The sequence below is a fragment of the Gadus morhua genome, chromosome 14 (assembly GCF_902167405.1).
Source record: "Gadus morhua chromosome 14, gadMor3.0, whole genome shotgun sequence".
In the NCBI taxonomy this organism is placed as follows: Eukaryota; Metazoa; Chordata; class Actinopteri; order Gadiformes; family Gadidae; genus Gadus; species Gadus morhua.
Window position 1 is genome coordinate 7,461,101 of NC_044061.1, and position 13,306 is coordinate 7,474,406.

At 40.9% G+C, this 13,306-nt stretch overlaps 1 protein-coding gene across 1 annotated transcript in view; it reads left to right on the forward strand.

Annotated features, from left to right (window-relative positions):
* The window catches only part of si:ch211-186j3.6 (neural-cadherin), a 234,689-nt gene that overhangs the window by 82,363 nt on the left and 139,020 nt on the right, over positions 1–13,306 (forward strand). Inside the window, exon 7 of the mRNA XM_030376396.1 lies at positions 8,113–8,255. Within this exon, the coding sequence (XP_030232256.1) occupies positions 8,113–8,255 (143 nt within the window). The remainder of the gene's footprint in view (positions 1–8,112; positions 8,256–13,306) is intronic.

The window sequence follows — 13,306 nt, forward strand, 5'->3', positions numbered from 1 at the left end:
GTGTTGGTGAAGCTTGCAAGAAGTTGTTCCATCAGGTGATTAGAATGAATCACCACATTGGCAGCCAGTGCCAAGGTGTTAGCTATCTTCCCACAGAGAAGTCAGTTGTACAAGGGTTTTCACCGTAACCACATCGCATCTGAATAAAGTCCCAGGTTGACAGGGAATCTCCAGCCATGCTCCTTTAAGGACTGGCTACCTTAGAAGCCAGTGAAGTGATTGATTGATTAGAGTCTGAACTAGTTCTATTCATGATATTCCAGGTTTTAAAAAACACTAAAATAGAAAAGCGGCAAACATTTACGATTAAGAAAAGATGAGTCAAGAATACAAAATTCCATACCCAAGTTGTAATTCCCAACTCAACCTAAAAACATTTCTGCTAAATCTTGCGGATCATATAAAATAATATATTTAAACTTAAATCTAAAAGCTGCCCTTCTACTTTCAAGGTGAACTAAACCCTGTCCTTCCCCTCTTTAGATACATACACAAAATATTGTGGTATCCAGTGCAACATATCCTAAATATACTGTAACTCTAAAATAATGCCCTGAATCCTTGCTGGGGTGTCTAAAACGCTAAGTCGATATACTGCAGGTCCCACAACATCATTTTGACCCCTTAATCATCCATCACGTGAACTCCTAGGTACTTTATACTGTTTGTGGTCCATATAAGCCCTTCAGTTAGTTCCACTTTTTCTTTTTGCCATTTTCCCACAATTGATTGTTCTTCTAGCAAAATGTCCCTTTGAGTATGAGATTAACCCATAAAGCTCGACAATGTGGATCAACGTGTGAACTTCACTATCTTCCTTAATAGCTATGATGACAACATCTGTATACGCAAATAGACATAATCGAGCGACACATCAGCTACCGTTACCCAGCTTTCCTAATCCTACATAGTAAGGGTTTGTTCGCAAGTGAGCAAAGCACATCAGAGAAAGAACAGCCCTGTTGATTTCCCCTAGTAATGTTAATAGAAGCGTTTAAGCCACTGTTTACGTTCAATACACTTTCAGCTTCACTATGGACCACCCTGATCAGGTGAAGGAAACCAGACGAGAAACTAAAAGTCTCTTAAAGACTTCCAAGAGGTATTGTTACTCCACCCGGTCATATGCTTTTTCTTGGTCCATGCCAATAAAACCAAGCAGACATCAAATGAACTAGAAATGTCCAAAAAGTCCCGAATTAATTAATGTTTCATCAATCTGCCCAGGATACAATTTGATTGGTCTGTGTGGACAACCGGATCCGTCATGTCTCTCAGACGATTTGCTTTCAACATGACATTAAAAAAAGACAAAATGGGGTGTCCATAACACTCAAATCTGTCAAGCCTTGGTAGTGATGGTCGTTTGATGTGATTCCTTCCCAAATCGCTGATGGTGCCGTTAAAATCACGTAAAAAATTGCTTGAATTGCAGCCTTTTAAGGTGACAATTCATCTTAAAACACACATCTATCCCGAGGCAAGCTGGTGCGTAAACAACACTATGTTTTTTTCATATCTTGCCTTTAGTAGACGGCCCTTAGCAATTTCTTCACAATCAAAGGAAATTTAAAAAAAGAAAAAAAGAAAAAAGTATTGCAACTCCCCCTGATGCTGAACTCAAATGACTAAAAACAACCTAAACACCCCACTCTCTCTGCCATTCAACCTCAGCTCCCTAGCTACTGTGCGTTTCTTGGGTAAAAGCAATTTCAATGTTCTTTGTATTCACGACTCTATTTTCTCTACATCTCCTGCACCGTGGAGACTTAAAGACACTATCTTAAAACTGCTCATGGTTATAATGTGTTGAAAACAAGTGTGGAAAACAAGAAAAAACGTATCAATAATGTATATCTGCTCAACAGATTATTATTCACTGTTGGACAATTCATCTTCCTCATTTGTGGCAGCCTTGCCAACAGTTTTCTTAGCCTGTATACATTTTTCTCTAAAATACTTTCCACGCCTCTCTGTCTCTTTAATTTCCTCGCAGTATCAATGAAGAACAAACAGTTAGGAAAATAAACGTCAAAATGTCCCCTTTTGTTTCTAAAGAAATTCATACTCGTTCCAGACTATAACCCTGTCTCCCCTGTCCATCTGAAAGTAGTCTGTCTGTGAGCAACATGTCAGAGGCAGTGGTGTTATGCAGATTTTTTTAAGTTGGGGGAACGCTATTTTTAAATACGTCATCATAAAGAATCCCACAAGCGTGTGCACACACTCACACGCACAAAGAAAGAAATGCTTAAAATAATCACCAGATACAGCAACTACTACTTACTTACTTTAGCTACTGTTTACTTTCACACTCTGCAGTGCTGCATTGGATGAGTTTCATGCAATTCATTAAAGGCCTGAGCTCATCAGGTATAGAATCCCCAGTGCTCTTGATAAAGTACCTGAATCCATTAATTGCACACAAAGTTGGCAGCATGAATCTTTTGAAGAGTTCACCTATTTACCCGTACCCAAAACTGGGCGGCATATTCTGTGCTGGTGGCCATTGGTCGCGATCCAGGACCTTCAGTGCTGCAATTAATTTGACCCACTCTGAGTCCGACTCGACCTAGGGGACTGACCTCCTCAATGATGCAGCAGTGAACATTGATTGCTCAGATTATTGCTTAGACTTCTGAGAAACTGCTGGCGATTGATTCTAACAATTTTTTAGTTGTCTGTCAGCACAACTGTGCAAAACCTGCCTTCTGATATTTCAATTTCAGCCACAAGGACTTTGGTCCCTGGTCGTTCACACAGTCCATCAATGAACCGAATGCTACGATTGATCAGTTTGCCTGTGCAGGTTACTGACATTGTGTGGTTTTTTTGTAAACCTTTTGATAGCAGGGCCAACTCATTCAACGTGTCATACATGAGTGCTAAATCTAACAAGAAATGCTTTGAAGTTAGCCTCTTTAACAGACCTTCATGTAGTTTCCTACCGGAGGCCAATCGTTTCTCATCTGTCCTCGCAAAGCTAATATAGTGAGCACATTATGATTCAAAATGATTCCAAGGCAGACATGAAAGGTCTGGCCACCCATCTCGTGCTCAACACACAAATTATTTTTTTTACTGCAATTCCGCAGCAAACTCTTCCAGTTCTTGTTTGGTTTTGGGGTGAACTGTTGTACACAGTGTATCATTTATCCATAAATGCCTGAAGATTGGTTCACACCACTGACGTCAGACACAGTTTCACCAACAGCGGGCTCCAGCCTGGGATGTAGGCAATGCCTTGGAAGTTCAATCAAATCTAGAAACATAAAATGTGGTTCACAGCTCGAACTTGAGGTACTCGATCAGTGCAGTTGTGCATCCCGGGCTGGCGGTTTCTTCTAAGTATTTCTTCGATTCTTTGGCTGATTTTATCATGCATATGGTCGGTTTTCTGCGTTGTATCTAGAGTGCAAAATTACATTTTAAGTGTCAATTACATTTTCGCCTTGTAACTCGAGTAATCGGTCATTATCAGAAAATGTCATTGTGTGCCGAGTCGTAAAAAGAACGAAATAATGCGCACATAGCCCTCTGGTGCGATGCATTCATATTGTCACAGACTTCCTTGATTCTCTCTTTTCCTGCATTGTTTTGCATGCGTTTTTATTTTTTTCCCCTAAGAGACGTCAACATTGCCCTCTTCTCTTTTCCATTATGTGTGACAGAGTAGGAGAGCCATTCATCTGTTTTACCATCCTTACAATCGACCAAGGGGTATGCCTCCTTTTTTTCTGGCCCACATTTCCTCGGTGCATATAGCAAAAGAATGAGCCTAGAGTTAGCAATCTTAGCTGAGGAGGTTAGGGAAACGTTGCTAATCTCTTCAGGCGTCCAGCTAGCATCTGAACCATCGGCGGTTGTGTCAGTGCTCTCTGCTTGCTCCGACGGCTTAAGTACCAATGCTGTATTTATTTTTCCTGCTTTGTTTCCATTAACATCATCTTTTCCGAAAATTAAAATCGTGGGCTGGTACAGTGTCAGCTTGAAGACGATGGTAAAAATCAAATAATTGGGGGGCATTTAGACTTTTTTATGACAAAGACGACCGCCGTATGCGTGTTTCTCAAAGGGATGCGTTGTTCGACAAGAGTGTTCACTTTATCCGTGGAGTCTAGATACATAACCACAGCTCTATTCATTCTGGACGCTGCTTTGATACCATCATAGCCCACCACCGCACCCAGCGCTGACCCTCACTCCTCCCCCGAGAACTCAACACCGTCAGTCACCTTAACGCAGGGCCAGAGCCAGAGATTTCTTACCACCCTATTCAATTTTTGGCACAACAAACCACTAGCTTACCACTAGCTACCGCCATATTTTTGTTTTAAAAACCTTGAAAGATTGCTGGACAGTGCTTGGGAAAATAATAGAAAATAAATATGATAAAAACACCTGTGAAAAATCAAACCTTAAAGAGAAAAGAACCAGTCAATGTCGAACACATTCCCTACAACCTCCAAAAACGCTCACGCATCGGCACGAGAGAGAGAGAGAGAGAAGAGTGGCAGCCATCTAGACTGAAGCCATTTTCTAAATTTATATTGACTGTGGGCTAAGATTTGTATAAAAAAAATCCAAAATCATTGAATTATTTTAAGAATAAGAATTCAGATTTTTGACATGGTATGTATCAAGGAAAAGTCTCTGCATTACAACCTGAGAATTCTCCAAAAATGGTACAGTTGGGAATACTGTCAGGACTAGTGCTGGTGGGGCAGCAGGAATAAAAGGGATAGGATCCGAATCCAGACGAGTGTGTGTTTCTGTGTGTCTGTGTGTGTGTTTGTTATTCCAGTGATTAGCTGCTGTTTGTGAAGAGGACTCAAATGGTGGAGGAAACCCTAGCATTTATACTAGCAGTATCTGTCAGCCTGGTCTTCTTTATCTACGTGTGGGGGTGTAAGCGCCTATTTTCCATCATGTGTCTTTGTTTGGGAGTGTATCATAAAAAGCCAAATATGACCAGATTTAATACTAGACTGATGCACATCTTCACACACTCACACTCACACACACACACACACACACACACACACACACACACACACACACACACACACACACACACACACACACACACACACACACACACACACACACTCTCACACACACACACACACACACACACACACACACACACACACACACACACACACACACACACACACACACACACACACAACAACACATTTACAGTGTTAAATCGTCAGTGTCAAATGTATTACATAACACGTCAGCAAAGAATTCCGAAAATAAATGTTTCCCAAGGCATTATGTGAGGAAACAGTGCCAAACGGGGGGGCATCAGGACAGCAAGGATCAGTGAGTGGATCACATGTTCCTTTCATGTGATTGAGAAATTCGATTGGAACGATGGGATTTTGTTTGGTTCCACTCGCTGCCCTCTATGTACAGTACCTATGTGACCCCCATTAAGCTGCTCTAGGGCAGCCGGTCATATTGTTTATATACTAGCATAACAATACACGTACAGAAATAACTCTAAATGTACCAACCTAGGTCTGTAAATCTTCTAACGTACCAGCTCACAGTTCAGGATATAAAATATACCCCGTCCTTAGCATCAGTTCTTCATTATCTAACCAAAAAGTCACCATTGCAATATCTATTTTATATCGTTGTTCAATATTCAACTTTTAACAATGTGATTATTTGGCCACAGCCGGAGTCTGTTTGCAGAATTATTAGGATAGTTTGCTCATTACAACCAAAGTTGTTTAAACATTTGAACGTAGACATTGTTTTCTTGGGGGAGAATGGTACAGTGACTTACTGTACTGCTTTCAGACTAGCTGTTTTTTTGTATTGCATTGTTTGAAAAAAAGGTAAACGTAGCTAACTGCTTTCTAAACAGCTTGAGGGCAGTGTGCCTTCGAAAGCAATCTCATAGACCGACTGAAGGCTAAGCCGCTACTCCCCTCGCCCCCTGCCCTAAATGAAACTTGAGCTCACTGTAATTTGGTGGTTCTTATTATTGGTCCAGCATTTGGTGAGTGTATCGACTCAATTGTGGCACACACACAAAGGCATTATTCAGTAAGTCCTGCATGGTTCTGAAATTACTTTTTTTCGTGAATGGACACAGGGGAAATACCAATGTGTGGCCGGAGTTAGGGGACCGAGTGATGTTTAACAGCAGATGTTCATCATCTGTCTGTTTACTCATGGATCTGTGTTGTTTAAGGTATACGTCGCAGAGGTCTCCCAAGACTCCCAAGAAGATTTTTTGATAATGTCTAACATCGTTGTTGATCTGCTTTCCTACGCATCATTTGAACCCTAACAAAATCTGCCTGTAATATCACCGTCGCACTTGGCGAGTAAGATATCATTAGGCATGAACATTAGTTCATATAAAATAGCCCTTTCGCCTTCACATTTTATTTCCATAAAAATTGACCATTAAATATGTATCTTTAGTTTATATGTTAGCATTCGCACCCAACCTCAGATACATTTGGGTGTCTGGATCTTTTCAATCTGTGCTTGCCGGACCATCATTTCCGACACAGTCCTGTTAATATACCCTTCAGTGATTGACATGTGTGTAAATGGTGAGGAAGTGTTGCAATACATTGCATGACTTTACATTACCGGCCAGGCCCCCACTCCACTGACATTTACTCAAAATAGAGTTAGAAAAGACTTATTTGCAGCCAGTGTCTAGTTTAAACCAGAAGTTTTGCCTTTAGACATACCATGAGTTCTGATACAAGGACATTAAAAAAAAGTTATTGCATGCATGTGTGGTTGTGTGTGTGTGTGCGTGCATGAACATGTGTATTTCTTTGTGTACGCGTTCATGTGTGTGTGTGTGTGTGTGTGTGTGTGTTTGTGTATACACAAAAAGTTTTAGTTTCTGCCCTCATTAAGGGGCTAGAGCAATGTTTGTCAACGCTTCCAGCTGTGTACTGTGAAACACACCTGTACTCTTTAAGATTGTTATGTTTACCGCTGCGCGCGTTTGGGAGCCTGCAGATCAGAACAGCGCATCAACGAGAGAGAGAGAGAGAGAGAGAGAGAGAGAGAGAGAGAGAGAGAGAGAGAGAGGGAGAGAGAGGGAGAGGGAGAGGGAGAGAGAGAGAGAGAGAGAGAGAGAGAGAGAGAGAGAGAGAGAGAGAGAGAGAGAGATGGAATGGGTGAAAGATTGAGAGAGAAACACATGGGAGGGAGAAAGAGAGAGACAGAGGGGAAACGTGCTTTATTTCCTACTGAGCAATCTACCCTCCATGTTTAAAGAGTGTATACCTCCTTGCAGGTCTATATTCTTCCCAAGCCGACTCTAATATGGATGTGTTTTGGAGGGGGGTGTTGGCCTGTGAAAGTGGTAGCAGAGAAGAAGGAAGCCCAAGAACAATGTGGAATACTTTTATATTTTTGCTTGGCTATAAGTCTGATTGTATCACTGCAGCCTAAAAAAGCACCATAGAAGGATAGGGAAATGCTTGTTTTTCCCCAACATCTTCAGGTAACTAACTTGGCAGGGATATATTATTGGCTGCTGGCCTCCCCCTGTTCAATTTATCACAGAGTCTTATCCGGTGTTGTTGACACTTTGATAAAAAATGATCTATTTGTTTTCTGCGGTGACCTTTTTGGGTGATATATATAGAGATATATATAGAGTGGCATCGATGTGCTGCTGAGATGGAGAGAAACAAGGGAAAACCCAAATCATATTAAATGGCACAGGCAACTTCCAATCAGTGATCTAATAATTGTTATTGAATCGGCACATCATACCTGCAACATCAGTCAAGCAATTCACATACTACATTGTATTACATTTGACGATAGCCTTATGAAACGCGACAAATATGGTAAGGAGATCTGCGTCCCTTATTGTGAAGTGATTTTAATGCGTTTACCAAATGGTGTTTTCTGTATGTAATTTAAAGCTTTGTTTCTATTTATATCTCTGTAATTAATATATAATAAAAGGTTTGAACAAAATCTATATTTGACCTAAACAACATTCACACATGAAGGCATTATTCACATATAATGTAATAACATCATCGTGTGTGTGTGTGTGTGTGTGTGTGTGCGTGCGTGCCCGTGCGTGTGCGTGTGCGTCAACAGCTACAGGACATTTGTCTCGGAGGATGCAGGGCCCAACACACTGGTTGCCACGGTACTGGCAAAGGACCCGGATGGCGACGGGATTACCTACAAAATCACAACAGGGAACGAAGAGGGGAACTTTGTCATCGACAGCCAGAAAGGTAAGAGACCCTCTTCCGGAAAGCCTTTTTACTTTCTCCTTTGTGAATGCTTTGTTCTACATTGTCGGCTGTCTTCCATTCTTCTCCATGTGCCTTTACTATATTTGATCTGTGCTCTCTTTCAAGCATGACATGCATAGGTGAGAGCTATATAGGGCCTGTACATCAGAATGGGATACTTTGCCATATTGAGAGGACTCTAGTTATTTTTATGTAAAATCCTAAATCAACCTAAATATCCTATAACCTAGGCATTATTTTGCCATGCCTTGCATGAGAAAAACTGTGGCAGTTAAAAGGTGCTGGGTTTTAAAATTGCTATTATGTCTTATCCGAACTTCAACATAGTATTCGAGGCCAAATGGTCACTGTAACTAAGAGCAGAGAGGTGTTTCTGGATCTGTGGGGCTCTCTCTGGGCCCTGGTTGATTCTGATGTCCGTGTCCAAAAGTTAGCTTCTTTTAATCACATCAAAATGAGTGCCTCCATTTTTCAAGCAGAGGATAATTGCAATGATATTATCGATATGTAAGGGATGATGTATAGAACGTTGACGATCATTATCGAAAATATGCCCCTTTAGGGCGATAGCAAGACAGCTTCACTTCGCGTCGGTGTCCTGTTCGCCCTTCCGGGGCGTATTTTCCCGATAATGAACGGCGCCCTATACATTATCCCTTACATATAGATAATATCATTGCAATTATCCTCTGCTTGAAAAATGGAGGCACTCATTTTGATGTGATTTACAAGCCTTATGCAATAAATAAACTGTGCACATATTAAACCAATTGTTTGCTTTGTTCAACTACAACAACAACAAAAGTGTCTTTGTCTATAGAAAGATCCCCCGCCCCTTCCCTTAATCCTTGTTAAACGTGAAATGAGGGAATACCAAGCTCCCTCTGTCACTGATTCCTCGCTCTGACCAATACCTCACTGCAGCGGCCTGCCTTTGTGATTAGTAACGTAAGAGCTCAGATCATTACTCTCTATCACTCCTCAAGTGGCTCTGCCCAGAGATTCTGCTCACAAGGATTTTCTCCTGAACCACATCGAACCGAGGTCACGCTGCTCGTAAAATGCAGCCCTCCTCCTTTATTCATGTGACTCTCCCACTCTATCGCTCTCTCCCTTTCTCCGTCGCTCTCTACCTCGCTCTGTCACTCTCTCCCTCTCTTTATCACTCCCTCTCCCTTACTGTGTCGCTCTCTACCTCACTCTATCGCTCTCTCCTTCTCTCTATCCCGCTCTTTTTTGCTTTCAAGTTCTTTCTCTCGATCGCTCTCTCCCTCTATCTATCTCTCTCTCCCTCCATCTCTGTGGTTCCCTTCCTCTAGCTTTCACTCCCTCCACCTCTCTATCGCTCTCTTCCTCCATCTCCATTGCTCTCTCTCTATTGCTCTCTCCCTCCATCTCTATAAATAAAGTTGAGGTCTTTATGAATGCGGACATGGTCAAAGGTTACCCGAGCGTGTTGTCAATGCCATTTAGGTTGACAGACACTGTGTGTGTGTGTGTGTGTGTGTGTGTGTGTGTGTGGTGGGGGCTACTCCAGTTGTTCTGATGTCCCATTGGTGGAGAAAATGCCTCGGAGCTTGTGCCATGAGCGATCTGAATTTTAAATGGGTTAAGACCACTCTTGAGTTCATGTGGGCTTGCGCAGAGCTGATATGTCTATGTATGAATATATATATATATATATATACACATGGGCAGAAAAGTAATTTAATAGCCATTCGACCCTTTTGTAAATTGCCACCACTGCCAGATCTGCATATCACATTAAAGGGTAATACGGTGACTTTTACAAATTCAATTACTCATAACTTCAAGGCACAATTTCCACCACTCGCGGGCAATAACATTCACTGTCAAGTCAGAGTGTCTTTTCAATTCATTCCGTTTGCATCGCTTACCAAGCCAGGCACATAGCAAGGTGTGATTGGCAACCATCAGATAATGAGCGACTAAATTGTTTTTTTTGTATTTAAATAGTGTTTTTAATTTGCAGGTATTGTTTGCTCATCACTATGCAAGTCACAGGTCTAGGCTAGGTCTGCCTTTTCAAAGCCCAATATCAATCTGACAAAGTGATGCTGGCTCTATAAACCCCCTGTAGGAATAGTCAGTATTTCCTATGCTTTTATTCTAGTTGCAATATATTTTATTGTACATAAACCACCATATTAATCCTCAGAATTATTCCTCAGTCATCAACTGATTTCATTTATTTAATAATTGTTTAATTACTAATATAATTTTTGTTTGAGACATTATGAACTTCTTCTAGTTAATGCTCACCGCTTGTGAATTAATACTGTATAAAAAATATAACAGCATTAGCTTACTAAACATGATGATATGCATTCCTTGGTTGTGTAAAAAAATACACAATGTGATAGATTGTTATTGCACCTGAGTGCTGCCATGAATGATTATTTGTGTAACTGTTATTCTATTGATTATCTTACGATTCATTTCCATCCAAAAAGGAATACAATTCCTTTAGATTGCTTTTCTTTGATTTAGAGCAAGAGATGGAGAAGGAGAAAAACACATTATCATGTTCTACCGATAATAATTAATGTTAGTCATATTCCCTATGTTCCTTTAACTTTAACATTTAACTATATTGATTATAATTATTCAAATGTTATTCAGGGATTTGACATTTACTCCAAAAATATATGCTTAATATAATGGCATAGATATAGTAATCAGATGAGATATAGGCCTATACCAGCAAGCCCAACATAAAACACACACACACACACATACGCACACGCACACGCACACACACACACACACACACACACACACACACACACACACACACACACACACACACACACACACACACACACACACACACACACGTCAATCAATGTAGAACAAGCCTGATACTAGAATAAACATGTTCTTATCTAGGCCTGGGTACCAGACTTATCTGCGAGCTCCTGTTTTATTTGCTTTGGCACATGCGTTTGGCCACCCTCCAATCCAGAGATATTTTCAGTAGCCCTGACCCGAGTCAGGCCAATCACAGCTCTTTATCTAATTTGGAGCGGGTTGACATGTTCTCTTCAGTTGACAAGCAGGGCTTTTCAACAGAAATCTCTGCACCCAGTGTCCAGAGTTGAAAGATTTTCACTCACATGAAAAAGCATCCCAGCTTCCTATACCCTTAAAGATTTCTCTCTGGGTGTACCTTTGTGGTCAAGAGAACCGTACAAAATTTCCTGTGATGGGCAACACCCCAATTTCATCATTGATTGCATTGACTAATCCCGGCAGCCCTAAATGCGCTGATAATTGCTTTCAACCCAATGTTATACAATATTATAATTTAGCAGCCCTTAACTAACTTCAAGTGTAAAGTTGTAAAATGTAAACATGGTTGGTTTATGAACACACGGAAAACGTCATTGCCGATAATATTAATTTGTAATCATCGTCAGGACAGCAGGCTTCCTTATGCAGGGTTGTTAGCTAGGTGTTGGCACACCTTTTAATTTTTTCTGTTGATGAGTTTTTAGGTTCGATGAGCAATAACTCAAGCCTCAATGAGGATCGTGATTAACTGCTCACATATGAAGGCGCAGTTGTAATTGACTTTGAAAAATGACCAATCTGTAAACAAAACAAAACACGTGTTCGGTTGCATTGCACCAGTGTTTTGGGCTAATAAGTGGAATTACGTCCACTCTACTACGTTCTTGGCTGGTCAACAGGAAACCAACTGCCTAATGTTGCTGCTAACACATTGCACATGAGTGTTTCCTTTTCCACAGAGATATAGAGTCGCTTAACTAAAGAATAACAGCCATTCTGCTCACCAGCTGATCTTGACGGGCAGATATTTTCTACTCCATTCCTACATGTATGTATGTATATATCATTGCATAGGCAGTGCATCATTGATATATATATATATATATATCATTGCATTTATATATATATATATATATATATATATATATATATATATGCAATGATTTTAATGTTCTTGCTGAACCCCCAGAATACAACACTGAAGATTAATTCCCTAATTTATCTTCTTAATGTATGTATTCTAACGTATTAAAACATATAGATACACTTAATATATACTGCTGCTATTCATCACCTTGTTCTTGGCTGCCTCCGTCCTTGTTTTCCAGTACAACATAAATCATAATCCTGGCTCAGCCAGTGCGTCACTGATAAATGTGGTTTAGTTATTTCTATGTTGTGACATCAGGTTTTTTTTTTAAGGGATTCTAAAATATACATGCAAAGTTGAGTGGATGACATTATGGAATTGCAGTTAGCCAATGTGACGGTGGGTTAGGACGATGTGGGCTAAGATGAAGGTTTTACTGCACTCGGATGATGAGAGAGTGGACTCTCATTGCTACAGTCGAGGACATAGCTAACCAAAACGTGTCTTTTCCAACACAGTGTGATTCCCTGCCTTGCCTCTGTATTAGAGCTTATACCCAAGCGATCAAACAAATCCTTTTGACTATTTCCCCTTGTTAGAGGCTCAAAGAAGGGCTTGTCTTGCAGTGTTCTTTCACATTATTAGTCTATGAATTCATGGTCGAAAGGGGTTCATGACGAACGCGGAAGTGGAGTGATAACGCAGACCAGCTCCAGCTCTGCTTAAGGGCAGCCAGTGGGGTACAAAGTGATGAGGGGGTCCCGATTAAAACGGGGATCTATAGAGTGTCTATTAAAGACGCTTGATCACAGAGTGACCTCCTGGGCATAAGGAGGAGAAATGGGGACTTCTTTGTTTAATTTGAATTCAGGGTTTCCTGGGGCCTGAGGTAACATGAGGGTGCTGTTCTACTTTGCATAAAACAGTCGAGATGTTTTTTTGCGGTCGGTGTTGTTGAATTTGCCCTTTTGCCCTTTAACTTCATCTCAGTACTTTTTGAACGGTTGCAGTGACTCCGCAGCCTTGTTTCAGTCTGCTGGGATGACCTGCGAGGTTGACCTGAGAGTCTTACATGGAGGAAGCCCTTGTCTCACACCCGGCTCTTTCCATATCGTTTACTTTATTG